This window comes from Panonychus citri, unplaced genomic scaffold (genome assembly GCF_014898815.1).
Source record: "Panonychus citri isolate SS breed McGregor unplaced genomic scaffold, ASM1489881v1 Contig00028, whole genome shotgun sequence".
Classification (NCBI taxonomy): domain Eukaryota; kingdom Metazoa; phylum Arthropoda; class Arachnida; order Trombidiformes; family Tetranychidae; genus Panonychus; species Panonychus citri.
The window spans coordinates 1420515-1438700 of NW_026515433.1; the positions used below are offsets into that span (position 1 = coordinate 1420515).

At 33.3% G+C, this 18186-nt stretch overlaps 1 protein-coding gene and 1 long non-coding RNA gene across 2 annotated transcripts; one reads left to right on the top strand and one right to left on the bottom strand.

Annotated features, from left to right (window-relative positions):
• Window positions 1–39: 39 nt before the first annotated feature.
• On the bottom strand, window positions 40–6896 carry LOC128397235 (1-phosphatidylinositol 4,5-bisphosphate phosphodiesterase epsilon-1-like). Its single transcript, XM_053357942.1, is given in 4 exon segments — window positions 40–2352; window positions 2429–2587; window positions 2688–4747; window positions 4750–6896. Coding segments are annotated over 4 exon segments (5754 nt in total). The 5' UTR covers window positions 6821–6896; the 3' UTR covers window positions 40–888.
• On the top strand, window positions 6619–16242 carry LOC128397287 (uncharacterized). Its single transcript, XR_008326909.1, has 4 exons — window positions 6619–6757; window positions 6892–8401; window positions 8612–8725; window positions 15188–16242. It is a non-coding gene; the product is annotated as an uncharacterized LOC128397287 (long non-coding RNA).
• The last annotated feature ends 1944 nt before the right edge of the window (window positions 16243–18186 follow it).

The window sequence follows — 18186 nt, forward strand, 5'->3', positions numbered from 1 at the left end:
TCATTTGATTCACTTTGAATTTACTTTTATTTTCATCCATTTATTGGTTGGCAATTTAATTTGCGAAAAGTTTAATTGCTCATATTATTGATACAATTAACTCTCTTATCCTTGTTAATTGTGATTTAACACATGTAAAACTTGATAATAATAACAATGATAATGATTATAATTAGCGATCAATTTAAATACATAATAGATGAGAGATTCAATAATGACAGAAAGTTAAATTAATTGTTTCCATTGGTTAATTGTTGACATATTCAAGTAAATGTTAATACATGTCGGTTGATTAATTTTGGACAAAATAAATTGCAATTAACTTCCGTGCAATTAGATTAACAAGCTCTGATGTGTGTTGATGTATAAGTGAAAAAAAACGATTCCAATCAGCTGATTATCGGGAAAATTTTGGAAATATAATCAATCAATCCAATTGAATATAAATGTTATTGTGAATTTTGTATCATAAGATTTAGATTTTGTTTTCGTTTTATATTAATAATAAAAAAAATGTTTCGAATTTGATTAATTGGTGATGGCAATTAACTTAATTATCTCTTGATGCTCTCCATGTTTTCAACCATTTCCATGATAAACGAGATAAACGATTAAATGTTAAGCCACTGGAATGATGATGATCATTGTCATCGATTGTGGTGAAATCGGTGAAATCTTCAGTCACAGGTTCAGACCCATGACGATAACGGATTGATTTGTTTTCCATGGGAAGTGAAGGTCGTTTCATATTTTGATCATTTCGAGTTGTTGTTTCATTTGGAATTGGGGATTTATTGCCAGAATTATTGATTAGAATTGATTGTTGTTCATTTGAATGGATTACAGTTGAAACTGGTTGGCTGATTGTTGGTAAAATAACGGAGGGATTCATGTAATCGGAATGACGAGATTCAAGGATTCCTCACGGCTGGAGGGGGTCAAGTCAAGGTCACTTTCTTTAATCAGATCACTGCCAACGCTACCGACAACACTACCGATGCTGCCACTGATTCCGACATTTAGTCCAATGGTTCCGCTTTCAGGTTCTGGAATTGAAGATTCTCTGGATACTCGAGAAAGTCTATTAAGTTTTCGCAGTGACCCAGTTGCCGCTCTTTTCAGTCGGTTAAATGCTCTCGATGATTTTATACTTAAATCTGGACTGGACTTTGCATCACTTTTTACCGACGAGGAAGAGATTGAATTTATTTCATCGGCTTTCGCTAAGCGGAAAAGACCTTTACCCTTCCAAGCTGCTTGGGCTCGATAGACATTCTCGTTGTCTTGTAAGACCCGACGGAAAACGGTAATCGAAGTGTCTTTTGACTTATTGCGTCCACCTGTTTGGGCTGTTTCACTTTCGACTTCGATCTCTTCGACTAAGATGAAATTTCGAGTATTTTCTTTCCTTCGAGCTTTAACCAAAGCTTGACTGATGACATCTTGAGCTGTTCCCGAAATCGGTGCTCTCAGAATCGCGTACGGCTGATCTTCTGATACATTGTAGACGCACACGAGAAAATAGTCCATCTCCTCTCCCCAGGATCCACTGAGTTCCTCTGAATCTTGACGACGAAGTCGCTCCATTTGAGCCTTTATCGTATTGAACCAAGCTCTCGAACTTGGATCATTAGCGATCTTTTTGATTACAAATCTTCCTCGTCCATTCCAATGTGACTGCGCTTCCAGTGGTCTCTCTGAAGGGTCTAGAATACGTTGATTGGTCGCCGAAGAACGATCAAGAAAAGGACCTTTCTTATCCCAGCCTTTAGCGACTTCTTCGATCAGAACATAATCGGAAACGGCTTCGTTTGATTTGTTTGCTTTAGTCAAAGCCTGAGCAATCACCTCACTCGTCGTTGATTCCTGGGTTATTTTCAGTATAGTCGAAGGCTCTTCAGCCATAACTCCATGAACAACGAGGAAAAACATTCGTCGACGAACAGGCATCGAGGTCAATCCCAGAGTTGGTGTTTCACACCCTAAATTTGCATCGATCCGATCACATCCATCTTGAGCACCACCAACTCCAGAATTACCGATTCCTGAAGTTTTCACCGCCATTCCTGAATTAGATGACTTTCCAGTCTTACATGGAGTTCGAGGGGCATCAAGATCACCGATATTAAAGGCCGTTGTTGTGGTTGCACCAATTTCCACACCTTCTTCTTGAGATGATGAGTTTATGAATAATGTTGAAAGTGGAAGCTGCTGATTTTGAGGACCTTGAAGTCGTAAATGTCGGTAACCAGGTTTCAAAGATTTAACGGGAACAACTCGATGAGATACAAGGTGATTAGTGCCAATGTCGATTACAGCGAAACGTATAAATGCAAGATCAGTAAATACAATCTACGAAATCAACGAAAAGAAAATTGAAAAATCAGTAATCAGAGACAGAAACGGAAATTCTTACAAACGAACTCACTCTAAATACAAAAGTATTGTTCCAAATAGGATTTAATGAATTTCGTTGAACCAATTTGGTTCGTTGTTTGGCACAATCGACCGGTAGTCCAATGATCTCAACTTCCACTTGTGGACTTCCGTTATTCACATCAGGGCAAACATATTGACCAGAGATTATCTGAACAATCAAATCGAAAGAAAAAGGAAAAAAAGAATGAGAAAACGAAAAGAAAAAAATCGAAAAGTTCAGACTTATGATTCGATTAGAACTTAATTACCTGAATAGTTAAATCGATAGCATAAAGACCGTCAAACTCCTTCTCCCAAGGGTTGAATCGGTCAAAGGCCATATGATTACGATCTCTCATGACGGACGGTTTAAGAACGAAACCAGTTCGACCATTTTGTTCAAACATCGCTTTGTAAATTGCTAAAGCGGTGTCTTCGGTCTGGTAGTTAAGGGCAACCATTTGAATGCCAAAAGCCCAAAAAATGACGGGATTAAAATTGGATGAATCGATTCTCATGCCAGCGGGATAGCTACGCATTAATTGGTACTCAGTGTGATGAATTAGCGTTAACGGGTGTTTTCGGCACAGCTTTTTAGCTGTATGTTCATTCAGTGAAGCAACCTGATAACATGACCTCGACGGATAAGGCTGCCTGTACGTACTGTAGCCTGAAACGGGTACACTTGATACTAATGAAGTTGAACATATTGTATTGCTTGAAATGGATCCTGTACCTATCGTTGTGGACATTGGAGTTGACCCCAAGCCGGACGAGGGCCCAGAAGATACTGTGGTTGCTGTTGGCGGTGTCGCTGATGCGGTAAGAGCGTTACTACTTGTACTTGTTGTTGCCTGATTGACTGGAGATGTGGCTGATAGGGAGGGTGAAGTTGTCGATAAGGGAAGATTAACTGAATAGGTTGATGATTCACGATCAGTCGGTGTTGGTCCACTGGTCAATATCGAGGGTGAAGCGATTAGGGAAGCTGAAGGTGACCCTGAGAAACCGGAAGATATTCCAGTTGACAGGATGTTGGTCTTTTTACTGGTTCCTTTCTTACTTGTGACCTCTTTCACTGTTGAGGTCGGACTTGAATTACCCGTATCAGTTGAAAATCCTCTGAACTTAATGGCCTGACAGTAGATAACAAGATCTGACAATTCAGGGGCAACCTGACTATCAGATTTACGGACAACTTTGTGACTTGTTGAGGTTGTAGAAGTAGATGAAACTTTATTGGGCCCAATCGGAGGGTCAGTCGATCCTTGGACAATGGAAGATGTCATTGGACTATTTAAACTATCACTAAGATGGTCACTTGGTTCAACATAACGATTAGAAATGTGACTTCGAGCGGCAATTTTCGCTTCATTAGATGATCCAGTTCCCTCTTGGGAAGATGAACTTTCCGTTCGTAGGGCAACCCCTTTAGGAGACGCAGCAAATCCCAATCCAGCCGCACTTTCCGTAGGATTCACAACGGTACCAGCACTAGAAGCTGGTGGACCTGAGCTGCTTCCTCCTCCTCCTCCTCCGCCACCTCCACTTGCATCATCATCTTCATCTTCATCATCGTAATCATCTTCATCTTCATTAAGCGATCCCGTTGATGCGGTCGATATAAGGCTATTTGTACGAAACATAAACTTGGACTTAGAAAAGGGTTTACTCTTTACACTGGTCGGCAGAACTGAGACTGGTATCGAAGTTGTTGAATTTTTGATCTTTTTATTTTTGATCAATATTCGACCTCGAAGTTGATTCGGTGAAGGTAGATGAGGTTCTTCAGAAAAATCCGAATCAAAGAGAAAATGAGTAATCAATTTATCACCAAACACTTCGACAAAAGTGGCCGCCATTATTACCTGTTGAGGTAGCGAACAATGATTCTCAAGGGAAAGTATCACAGGAAACGATGAAGTTACAAAGGCAGATTCGTTGATGGCTTCGACCACTTTTCTAAATGGAATCTTAGATGTTAAAGTGTGTCCATGGTAAATGACCGGTGAACCGTTTTCGCCATCATAACAGTCCAATTCAACACACCGACAACCAGTTAGTAAAACTTGAGAGTAAAGGTCAACCGACGATTCGCCTTTCAATTGATGACCAGTCAGGTATGTGTTATGCGAGGTAGCGATATAATAATGGGACAAAGGTTCATCCATCTCATCGGGATCATGATTAGCTAATTCTGGTGTAAAGGCATAATTAATTTTATCCATAAGATAACAAGCAAAACCTTCAAAGGAGAGACAATTTTTAGCCCGTAAACTTGGATCAGGCTCGTGACGGGCAATTAAACGTTTCACCTCATCAAAGGACGATTTTCATTTTGATATGTTCTCAGGAAACTTTGAAAATCTTCAATGGTCATCAGCAGAGTTCGCATGGTATCAACACCAGCACAATTGGCGACAATTGAAGCGGAAGCGATGGCATCGTAAATCTTATTCCGTTGAACAGTTTCCTCGGTATCAATGTCCAAAGTCATAAAATTACGAGTCAATAAGCCGATTATCCTTTGTCCAGGTCCGTCCCCTTGTTTCTCATAGTTTATCGGATCTTCAGATTCTTCGACGGCTGAATGAATATCCGTTTTCGAGGCTAAATCTTCAAAAATGTCCTTTATATCCTTTCTCGATCGTATCAAGAAGGCTCGATAAAGTTGCATAAATTCAATGAAGTTCATCTTCGAGGAATGAGTAATGGAGGGTTTACATTTAATGGTGGATGTGGATGATGATGATGAAGGTGGTGAACAATTAGGAATTGGAATGGTTGATGAATTGTTAACGGTTGAAGTCGTGGAACAATTGAAAGGAGTTGACATCGTCGTCGTCGTGGTTGTGAGGCCGAAATCACCGGTAACACTGTCTTCTTCCGATCGTAACGATCCATTCTCATAACAGACCAATCGTGATGATCCATGATCAGAATTTACTGATTTATCTCGAGTTAATAGTTTTCGTATTCTTTTCTGATATGATGATGGCCCAGTTGATGTTGTTGTTGTTGTTGTTGGTGGTGTTGGTGTGGTTATTGAGGGTGATGGTGATGAAGAGAGCGATGAATGACCTATTAAAGGAGATTCGAGTGATGCTTTCAAATTTTCACACGAACATGATGATTTAACACTTCCCGTTGGACTAAGGCCACCTTCAGATCCACCAAATTTACTTAAATTGCTACACTTAGATGATAAATCAGTTGATTGTTTCCTTGCTGAGTCTAAACTTGATTTATAAATTGTTCCCTTTATTGTTGACAATGGTGATATATAACCAGTCTCACAGATGGAACTACGAGTCTTAATTGTCTTAATTGGTGTTTTAATTGTCTCCTCTAATTTTGATTTACTTCTAGTAAGAACCTTAACCAGTTTATTTGTTCGTGGAAAAACACTTTTACCCTCAATTTTAGTTTTACCGCTCGATGTACCTGGTGATCCACTTGTACCACTTACAAAACTACCTGAACCATCCGAAGTGACCGACGATTGTGACCTTAAACTTGCATTACGAACCATTGACGAAAGGCTTGGTGAAGATGAACCAGTTTTCTTTTTCCTCAATTTGGATGAGGCGATTCCAAAAGCCGTTGATCTTTTACTTTGACCTGGTTCACTTGTTGACCCACCGGTTGAAGAGCCACTGACAGTCTCTAGAGCCCATTTACGACCTCCGAATGTTTTGATCGCTTCCGCTGGTGTTGGACCCAAACAAGAACCACCAGAGTAAAATAGATTCAAATATTTACCCTTTAACCAGGTACATCGCTGATCGGCAAGATTACGTTGAATTTCAAGTTGGTCAATTAATGAGCGAAGGCCTTCCGACCAAAGAGAGGCCACCATTTTGGGCATAATAAATTGTATAAAACGATTGTCCGATATATTGGCTCCATAAAGTAGACTGAAAAAACAATTACCATCTAAAAGTGAAGGTTTAAGGCCAAATCGACGGCAAACAGATGATTGGTCAATCGCTGATTGTCCGGTGAATAATTTTTTAGCAAACAAAAGGTCAAGGTAACCCTCTTCAAGGCCATTAATTGCTGGTTCTTTTGATTCAAATTTAACAAAAATACTGGGCACAACCATAATATCACAGGTCGAATCGGTATCACTTGGATTATTGGATTGATGCTGATGAGAATGTGAATTGGATGAAGACAATGTTGATGATAAAAAAGATGACGATGGTCCAGAATTTGATGTCAATGATGTTGATCCAATTAAAGAAGAGGAAGAAAACTTTGCCGGTGTAATATTACAATTTGAGGTCCATGTCGGCTTACACCAGGCCAAAATGCCGTTAGATTTTTCCAATTGAAGGTAAACACAACACGATTTTCCCGTTTCCTCCTCATAATGGATAACAGTTGATCCTCGATGCATACACTGTAATACACTTGGATCAATACTGTTATTTGATTCATTAATTGGCACATAACTGACCCCATGTTCAGGTTGATAGATTGGTAATGACCCAGGGTCAATATCAACATTACAATAATAACTGGAAGGATCAATATCAATCTCATAGAAACAATCATCTTCCCGATGTCTTTTCCTAAAATCTTCAATCGGATGTTGATTAACGTAAGTAACATTATCATTAAGACAATAATTTCCACCACTAATATTATTTAAATTACTACAATCAGTATAATTATTATTACTTTTATTGACAATATTGGCATTACTACTATTATTATTTAGCTGATTATTATTAGAGTTATTATGTTTATTATTTCTGGCACTTCGATTACGATTATTTCCGTTTCCAGGTTCATTTGAAATACAAATGTCATTGGAATCTACTGAATTTGCTCTAGCAACATTTTCTAAATCAACTCTACCGCTACTGTAACCACTTCCACCTCCACCACCAACAATACCACCGTTGTCACTACCACTTAGACCTCCACCTCCACCACCTCCACCTCCACCTCCACTTCCACTTCCGGAGTTTCCTCTTCCTCCTTTTGTTTTCCCATTACTTTTTATATTACTTTTAACCGGCGATCCATGATGAGAATGATGATCTTTACTAGTTACATTTTGGTCAACTGATCGTTGAGAATTAATTGATTTGATTGTTGATTGTGATTCTATCGTTGATTTGGTTGTAGTAATTAGAATATCCCCTGAAGAAGTTGATGGTTTTTCTGTTGATTCGGATTCTCGTTGCTTATCTCGTGTAGCAGCCATCAATCAAATCATCACAATTTAATTGTAGTAATTGTTTGATTGATGTTACATTAATAATGTTGCACCAATCCTTAAATCAACAAATTGTGCATCTCATATTTAATGATGATGGTGATGAAAAATTGCGATTAAGATTTTATGATAACAATGAGAACGTTAATCCAATCAAATAATCAGGGTAAAACTTTGTATCCATAACAAAATTGATTCTGTGATTAATTAAATTGAATAATTCATTTCCAATACTAATCCAAATCAAATCCATTTCCAACCATCCAAAATAAACAACAACATTAACAAATAATAATCCTTGATAATGATGTATAAATATCTCTCGATTTAAGTTAATTAGTCGATCAATTAATCATCAGCAAAACAATTAACCAGAACGGAGATGAAAAAGTTGAAAATCTAATGAGACAAACGAAAAAAAAAATTGATGGAAAAAAATTAGAAAATTGAAATAATATCATAAAAGATAATCAAATCTGAGTATAAATTGATAACATGGAAATTCAAGTTCCAGATAACTGATAATCGAAAATCATAACGGTAAATGGTTAATGATAATTACGATAATGAGACTGAGAAAATGTGAACATGATAATCGGAGGAACGAAAATGAAAAAGTAGCTGAAAGAAAATGAGTTTAGATAATAATGATAATACGAATTGTTAACAATCTAATTTCCTATTAAACTGAACTTCAATTAGAAAACATTATCTGAAACTTTTATCGTTCACATCAACTAACCCATTTTAAGAGTAAGTCTTTTTTTTACCGTTACTTTGACAAACCCTTTTCCTCCTCAATGTTTATAAACAACACAAAGATTATGTTATATTTTTTTCCCTGTCAATGGTTTGTCATAGTCTCTCTATCACATTGTTACCTTGCTATTAGTTTCATTGAATGTTAGTGACACTGTAAATATAATACAACATTTTATTATTATTTTCCCTCAACATCATCAGTTGCTGATAATGCTTGTTAATGTTGTTCTTGGTTCCTGTAATTTCAAATGAGATTCAATGTTTTCCCTCCCTGATTTTACCATGATGATGATGATGGAGTAAACAATTCATCAGGTTAGTTGATTTTCACCTTGATTTTTTTTTTCTTCCCAGAAAAGAAAACTTTTTTCTTTCCTTGTTATTACATTTACACTCATGTGTCTACTTGAAATTGTCGACGTGAAGGAAGAAAAGTTTCAACTGTAATCACAAAGAGACACAACCAGAATTCAGAATATATGAAGATAGATATTTATAAAATTCTGTTATTATCAACAGTTCCAATTGAACTGGGAATTGTTTCCCCATGCAAGATAAACAGGGAAACAAATATCATCTCATTGTGATATTTTCACCTTAAACCATATGATCAAAGTATAAACAAATTACTAAAATAACAATAGATTTTTTCCTTCGAATTCATAATTCAACTTGTAATGAACAAAAAAAAGAGACGAAATTAAAAGTTCAGAACAATTTGAATAATAGTAAATTGGTTAACTATTATTTAAATGGATAAAATTTCATCTGAGTTCTGAAAAGTTTTCAATCCTCAAGATTCAGAGATTAAGACAATTTTTGATCCAATAATTATGGATAAAGTTGTAACGTTAAATAATCAAATTGTAGCATCATCATTATTGTTATCATGGTTATTAATCAATGAGAAGATCAATTAATCATATAGATAATTAAACTCCTAAAGGATTATCTTGATAAACAATTGCCAAGAGTATCATGGTAATCAAATTATTAACATGATTCATTGTTGATTAGTTAACTGTTGTCACTATTATCCAATGTTTACTGTTATTATCAAACAATTTATCAAGTTAATTGTTTAATAATAACATGAACAGTTTATCACATAAAATTAAATGGTAACAATTTCACCAATCATTATCGCCCATTGATAATATAACGGTAAAAGTCATCAGCCATTAGTTTACATACAAAAAAAGTGTTATCATCATCATTATCATCATTATCATCAAGTAATCGTAACAATAATACCTTAAGTAAACAAGATAATACATTTATTATGAAAATCTATATATTCTGATGCTCATGATTACCATGAATATCATGATATTATTGAGCTATTATATCAACCATTGTAATGATTGAATATGAATGTCAATAAGTTGCTGATTTTGATTAAAAATTTTCTCAGATTTTGATGATTAAGAAAAAAAAGTTCAGATAATCATTGAGATTTGATTAGTTTGATTAGTTTGATTAGTCCTTTTCCATGGAGATTAAGATTCAGTATCATGATAATTTCTTTGCATTCAGAAAATTGTTTTAAGATCTTAATTGTTTTGCTATAATCATAATTTTCACTACAAAACTTGATTACTTTTGTTATGATAATGATAAATCATTAATGGACCAGGATGATGATTATATTGAGTTGATCTGAACCAATTAAACGATCAATTGAAATAAATGAGTTGTGATTAAATAATCATTACAATAATGGTAAACAATCAACAACTCTTAACAATACTTAATATTGCTAAATAATAACGTGATTTAGTTACTTAAAGCTGATCAATTGTTGGAATCATCATGAAGTTGATTATTTTAGTTACTTGAAAATGATACCAATGAATTTTCAATGAGAGATAATCATTGGAATGAGTAATGTAAATTATTGATTAATTGTTTGAAATGATGATGATTGGCTTTCGTTTCAATTTGCTTTGGTTTTACTTGTTTAATCTTATACTACTTTTCCTGTAACTTGAATGAGGATGAAGATGATACACAAGAAGATGAACAAAATGATGATGATGATGATGATGATAATTTACTTAAAGCTAATGGTAATCGTAATTGGCTCATACAATCTAATGATATATACAAATCGCTAAGCTGTTCAAATATTTCATCTTCAACTGAACTCATCCCATGTCATTAAATATCGATCTCATGATCTATTCCTTCAGTTTCTTCTGTTTATTCAAAGATATAAACACAGAATATTAAAGAGAGAGAGAGAGAGAGAGAGAGAGTAGGAAGAGGGCTAAGGATAATTCGAGTGGAGAGAAAAAAATTACGAGAAATTTAGGTCATTCAGTCTGTTGTTTTGACCAAATCGACTATTGTCTTTATCTGAAGTCCAGTTGAACTTGACTGGACATTAGATTAACTAATTTATAATATTCATCATTTTCTTGCCAATTCAAGCAAAAGAGGAACAACGAAAACATCAAGATAATTAATTAACATTCACAATTAACATTAAACTTCAACAACTGAAAACAATACAATTGCCAAGTGAAAGTTTGTTATGGTTATATTAAAGCAAAACCTTTTCCTTTTCTCAGAATCCTTTCAATTAAATTTAATCGCAATTCACTAACAATCAGCTAATTATTTCTTAGATTTACTTTTTTTTACTTCTATTTGCAAACTCACCAGATAATCTCTGAGCATATTGTACAACCACCGCTCTACATGGTAGTAATCATTATATTCAATTGTAACAATTTATTGATTCGATAGCTTGAAAAACAGGGTTAGCTTAATGTCATCAATGTTAATGTAATAATTCATTGAATAAATATCTCATCTTATTGTTGGAACTCTGAGAAAACTCAGTTTACTCAAGAAAAAAAAATTCTCTTCCATTTCTACTGTTACTCTTACACCCACCACCCACCACTGAATAATATCAATTCCTTATTAAATCATGGAATCAATTCTAATCAGTTAAATATACAAAGAACAATTTTCAGATACACTTTTTTATCAATTCTATTTACCCATTTTTCATCAAGTTAACCATTTCAACGATAATCATGGTGAATAAAATGAAGAATCAAAAAGAATCACCATGATCATGATAACTGAACAACAACAATACAATTTAAAGGAAAATAAGAAGAAAAATTGACAATTTGAATACTGGGAATTCTGAGAATTCTGGAAAATTCATTAGAATAAAATAATCGAGAAAAATAATATTCGAAAGAAACTTTTTTTTCCACCAATTCAATTCAATCAGAATAATTAGATAATTTTAATCATTCCAGGAATCCATTTTAAAATGACAATCAAATTGATTCTGTTGCTCAACTATCAATGAATAATAAGACTCATCAATTTTTAACCGAAACAATTAACTATTCATTATATTGGAACAATCTAATTACTGGTTAATATATAAATCAAGTTACGATGATAATTAACCTAAATTAATTGTAACTCTTGACCCATCACTGGACTCACTTTGATCAACATTATTGAGCTTCAATATGTTACCATTGAGATTTGAAGCTCAATTAAATCATAATAACGTTGAATAATTAACGATAATATGAATGATCAATGATTAATAAGATAAAATTATATAATTGTAATTTAAAAACGGAAGTTGATTTGTTTTCTAATTAAGTTAATTAGTCCAATTACCTTAAGTTTTTTTTTTACCTTAATTAGTGACCACTACATAGACTCAAATAAAAGCAACTCTATCATTAAGTAAATATAATCATGATGATGATTATATTCACATGATTAAATTGATGATTATAATTAAACTGATAACTTTACTCTTGGAATGAGTTAGTTGATTAAATTGTTGTTTCATTTGATTGTAAGTGAATAGATTGAATTTGTGTTAATCTTTGATTCAATTTCTTCAGAGAATTGGAATCATGAGTAACATTGAATTTCCTTTGTTTTTTTATTATGAGAAATTCAGTAACATCATGATGATTATTCACAATAATGGAACCAATAGTTTTCCAATATTGAGATTAAATTTCAATTGTTTTTAAGTCCAATGGGAGAGTGGAAATGTTGTCATGATAATGAGATAAAACAAAGAGAATGAAATTTCATCATTCCAATGAGATTCATGATGGAACTTTTTTCCCCCCGATAAACTCATCAAAATGTGATAAACAATAAATGCTAAAAATTTAATGAGTCTTGAAATTACAGTTAATATAATTCATTGATAATCAGATTGACATATATTAGTTTATGTGTGTGGGTGGATCAGGGGGAGGAAATTATCACCATGATAATACATGTATGAGTTTCCATTTCAATTGAATTTCCAGTTAACGATCAAGACCAAACTGATATTCAATTCAATTCAATTCAATTTGAGGTTTGAAACTTTTTTCTTCCTGGTAAAAGATATTAAAAAGATTTGGAACTTTTTTTTCATATAAATATAACATTTACATGATGATCATGATACTTTTCCCTTTGTAATATTCATCAGGACATTCAAAATTCAGCAATGAATCAGTGTGAAGCTGACAAGGTCCACGAATAGAGGAAAATACTACCTACGAATTGACCTTAATAGTGTCTATTTTTCAGTGAACAATAATCATTATCTATTTCATGGTAACATGGGAAAGAAAAAAGAGATTTCCAGTCCGAACCATTTGCTTTTTTATATCTTCTCCATCATCATAATCTCTCTTGTTTCCTTTTTGCTTTTCCACTGATATAACTTTCTTTCCCTATTATCCTCATCATCATCTTCACCCAGAACTTATATCATCAAATCTCCTTCTGTTCAGTTTAGATTCAGAATTGAACTTATCCAAACCATAAGAATATCGCTCAACGATTTCATGGTTACTGTTCATTTAATTAGTGGATCATTTTTTCCCATTTCTCTTCCAGTCTATTCACTGAGTCAACTATTCTTATTCATGGTGATTTTCGTGATAGTTAACCAATAAAACTAATCAGTTCTGTGAAAAGAATCACCTTTCTGGGAAATGATTTCCATGGAAAAAAGCAACAATAATCAGAATGATCATTAATTCATTTTCTCGAGATGATTAACTCAAATTTTCAAAATCATTAACCAAATTAACTTTTCACCCTGATGATTGCATGAAACTTTTCATTAATAATCAAACTGTTATCATGATAACTTTTTGAGCAGCATAATAGTCACCATGATTTATCAACACTCCAATATATTTTTTTTTTCGTATCTTCCCTGAGTATTATATTCATAGGAAACATCATGTTGTTACAATGAATTATTAGTTTCCAGGGTTCATGTTTTCCTTTCATGATAAACTTGAAACAAAAGATTCATGAAACTTATTCAAAAAAGATCCTGAATTAAGGGTGAAACAATTTAACTTGTTCAATTATGAGAAAATTGAATTAACTTTAGTAGATATTTTTTTCTTGCTGGAGTAAAAATTTCATCCAGAGTTCATGATTTATTCAGGTAACTATTGTTATTATCATGAACTTTATTGTTTCCTTGATCTTAGATGAAATCAACTGATTTAATTAAGATGAAAATCAATTTCCTTTAGGCAATTAGATGATTGATTATCTTCAAGTAAATGATACAGAAAGTAAAAGTTAATTGTGATTGAGTTAGTTGATTGTTTTGATAATATTGATTGAAAACTTGAAATCTCATGAAAAAGATTCAGAATTTATCTGATATTTCAAGATTCATCATGAAGATAATGATGATCAATGATTTGTAATCAATTTTATCATTTCCTTGATTCTGTAAACTGATTTAACTTTAATATAATGATGATATTGATGATCCTGATTATAAATGATTTATTTAAATGAGCATCAAATTGGTGAAACTTATCAATGTCACCAAAATAACTGGATCACTGAATCATCATGATCATGATGATTATCACAATTTAATTTCAAATGAATCCTTTTCTCGTAATCAATGGTTCATTTCAATGGACAATATTTAATTGAACAATTTAAATTGTTAAACAAATATTGTCAACATTAGTTAGTAATCAAAGGATGAGACGGAAGTTGAAATTGATTCAGGAAGATGAAAAGTTCATTGAAATTACCATGAAATTTGAGAATCACCAAAATTAAAACCTTTATCATTGTCATGATATTATTTAGATTTATTCAAAAGATAATGTTAATGATTAAGTTATAAATTGTTTACAAAGATCAACAAGACAATTTATCCTGAAAGTGATTAAATATTAATCTTTTCTTAATCGTGATTTAACAATTAAGGTCAAAAGTGAACATGAAGCCAAGGAAATTAATGGAAACCATGAAACTAATAATGTGACTTAACAGTAAATGAACAACATGGTAACTGATTAACTCGGTGGAGATAAAAAAAAGTACTAATTATGGTGAAAAAATCGTTATCAGAATTGGAACTAAATTCTCAGGCTATTTATCATTCTTATCGTTACTTTTTGAATGTTTATTGAGGAAGTTTAGATGTGATGAGAAGATGAAGATGATTATCATCATCTTAATCTCTCTCTCTCTCTCTCTCTCTCTCTCTCATTCTTACTATTTCATTCTCTCTATTCTTGATACTTGCTTTTTCCTTCCGTTTTTTTCTATCCAATTTTTTTTCTCTTTTCTTTCATCGCTATTTCTTCCTCCTTCTTCCGTTTCCGCTTCTTAAGATATTTTCTTTCTTTTTTTCTTCATATTCGCAAGACTAATTGATTAATATGTCTAATCTTTTATTTACCGCCCTCACTATATCATATTGTTATCATTTTCCCTTCTTCCTTTCAGATTTTCATTCAGATTCATCCATGGGAATTCATCATCATGCTTATCGTAATCATCTTCATCCATTAACCCTTTCCTAGCTAATGAAAATGTTAATACTTTAACTTTCAAATGATTATTTCAACTTTTGTTTTTTTATCAATCATATTAACATGATGATATTTGTCAATAAGAAATTCTGATTCATATGAAATTATCATGATAATTTTCAATTCAATTTAAATAGAGCATCAATTTGATTTTCTCCTTTTAAATGAATACAAGTAATCAATTCAATGTAAATATTTGCTCGATATTTTCACCCCTTTTGGTGTATGCAAATATATATTTCCACCCTGAAATTTGAGCTCAGGGAGAAAAAGTTCACTTCCTTTTCTCTGCCCCGGAATTTTCTTGATACCCCAATAGTTGATTCACATTTAATTAAATTTCAACGAAAGTTTATCTCAGAAAACTTTGCATTTCTTACATGGGGAAATTTGTATTCTCAGTTGAAAAAGATAACATTTGAGTGTGAATTCATTCATGGTTGTGATTAGCTACCATGTTAAAAGAAAGCTGATTCAATGAGCTTATCATGTTAGAACTTTTTTTTTATCTGTTCGCTGAATCAATTTTAATAGCCTCAAGCTGTTTGCTCTTTACTTCAAGTGACAAGATGAGATCTTTATCATCATGAAAGATGGGATAACGATAATGTTCACAGAATAATTCAGAGACGATATTCTTATCTTGGTGGAAAAAGGGTAAGTTAATCGATAACCATGGAGAAGATTTCTCAGATTCCTTGATTACTGGTGAAAGTTCAGCAATACTGATCCTGATCTCCAACTTGAGAGCAACATTTTTCCTCATTCTTAGCTCAATGGATATTCATGAGAACTGTGAATTCCATGAGATTCATTTCAATTCCAAAGATTCAGATGCTGCTTATTTTCAATACTGTCTATAATTTTCATTGTTTTCTCAAAATTTCTGAATAAAATCTGGTGAAACTCAACATCCATCATGGTAAAAGGTATCATTTTGTAACAAAGAAAACATTTTAATAAAATAATGATGAAAATGATGAGGATGATACTTCATGTCAATCAATTGGAATCACTCATATTGTACTTTCAGAATAAAGAAACAAAGACAATCTTGTTGTTCATCAGAATTCCCAACAGAATTTTCAAAAAAATTCATCATGGTGATAACACAATATTTTCTATTTCATTCCTTTTTTTTGGTGGATAAAAAAAACACGAGAAAATTATTCATTCATGGTAATATGAATTCTGAATGGTTATCGTTGGATCAAAGAGCCTTTCAATTGATCTAAATGAAATGAGACGAAAAGTTCTGGTAAAGAAGCTCGAACAATATTCTTACTATCATATTGTAAGAGTATTACTTTATCGGAACACTCGATTACCGAAATCTTTAATTAGGGGCCAATCTCATATCACAGTAGATTAAGTAATTACTTAATCCACAACACAAGTGGGTAACAACAGTTAATTAATTATGAATAGTTTTAATGTTGAATTAGGATTAACAATATGGACAAGAGTTTAACACAAAGAGATTTAATTTTAACAAGGATTAGGATTAACTGGTTCACATCAACTGACTGTTTGTCTTTAACAATCTTGTTTTTTATACCCTTTGATTAAGGTGACACTTAATCAACCTTTGATTCTGTTGGTTGTTGATGATGAGGTGAGTTTGGGGGTAAGAGCAGCTTACCTCCCCTTACAGAGCCCCCCGCCAAAGCTGAGTGCGGACTCTTTAACGGGTTCGACGAGGCTTGAGAGTGATCAATGATCGCTTACGAACCTCATCAAACTTATATGGATTAGGAACAAGATGATCTGGAGTGGGTGCGATGAAAGCTAACTCGTTGTACAATTGTCTGTTAATTTTTTGTTTTCTCTTGAATGGGTTATCATAAGCACTGAATTTAAAATGATGAGGCCAATCACCAATAACGTCCATCGTTTTATGTAACAAGGAGGCCATGTGGTGATTAAGAGGGTAAATATAACCACGAAATCCTTTGTTCATGTTCCTGGTTTCGAACAGATTAGCTTTTATCTTCTCGATTCTTTCGAAATCAATCAAGTACAGATATAATGAATAAGCTGAATCAATCAACGGTGAATGTTGTTTTTGTTGCAATATAACGTTAAACATGAGAAAAGCGGCGAATTTTAGACCAAGGGCTTGATTCTGACCTCGACAATTGTAATAAGAAGAGACGCAGACAATTCTAGGTAACAACTGAAGATGATCGTGAATTGATATGAATAGGTTAACGAAATCTCCTGTTTGACCAGAAACAACAATTCGATCATATTTTCTTAGTAAATCGATAACCTCTGATCTAACTTTGGTAAACTGTTTACCCCGATTAACCTCTTCCTTAGTTAATCCATGAATTTGCGTTCCGAATTCTTGATCGAGCAAAGAAGCAGCGGGATGACGAATAAACTCATGATAAACGACTCGAACATTTTGCGCGTCGATAATAGCAATCCAAATTGGAACATCTTTGATGGTACCATCTCGCATTTTGATTTTAGTATTTTCCATGTCGATTGAGCAAATAGAAAGGCCACTGTTCTTTGCCTTTACTAGACCTTCTGAGATTTGCTTTAAATGTGAACGAGGTGGAGCCATTTCAAGGGTTACATCATTATGTCTTTTCTGAAGACGTTCTTTGTTTTTTCTTTCTTTTTGAACTTGAACTTTAAGATTATATTTAGCTGGGTTATTTTGTCTTTTGATAAACTCTCTAAATGTGTTAATGTTTTTAAAGTTAGACCTGTAACAAGCTTTCGGCGTTGGTCCTTGAGTTAGTGGTTGATAATTTATTGATGGAGATGAAAATTCTGATGAAAGAGAAGAAAAGGATGATGATCCAGAGGTAGAAGAGGTTGAGAGCTCTGGTGATCTTGGTGGTGGATCATTCCAATGGAGATCTTCTTCCCATTCTTGTATTTCATTAGCTTCCGATG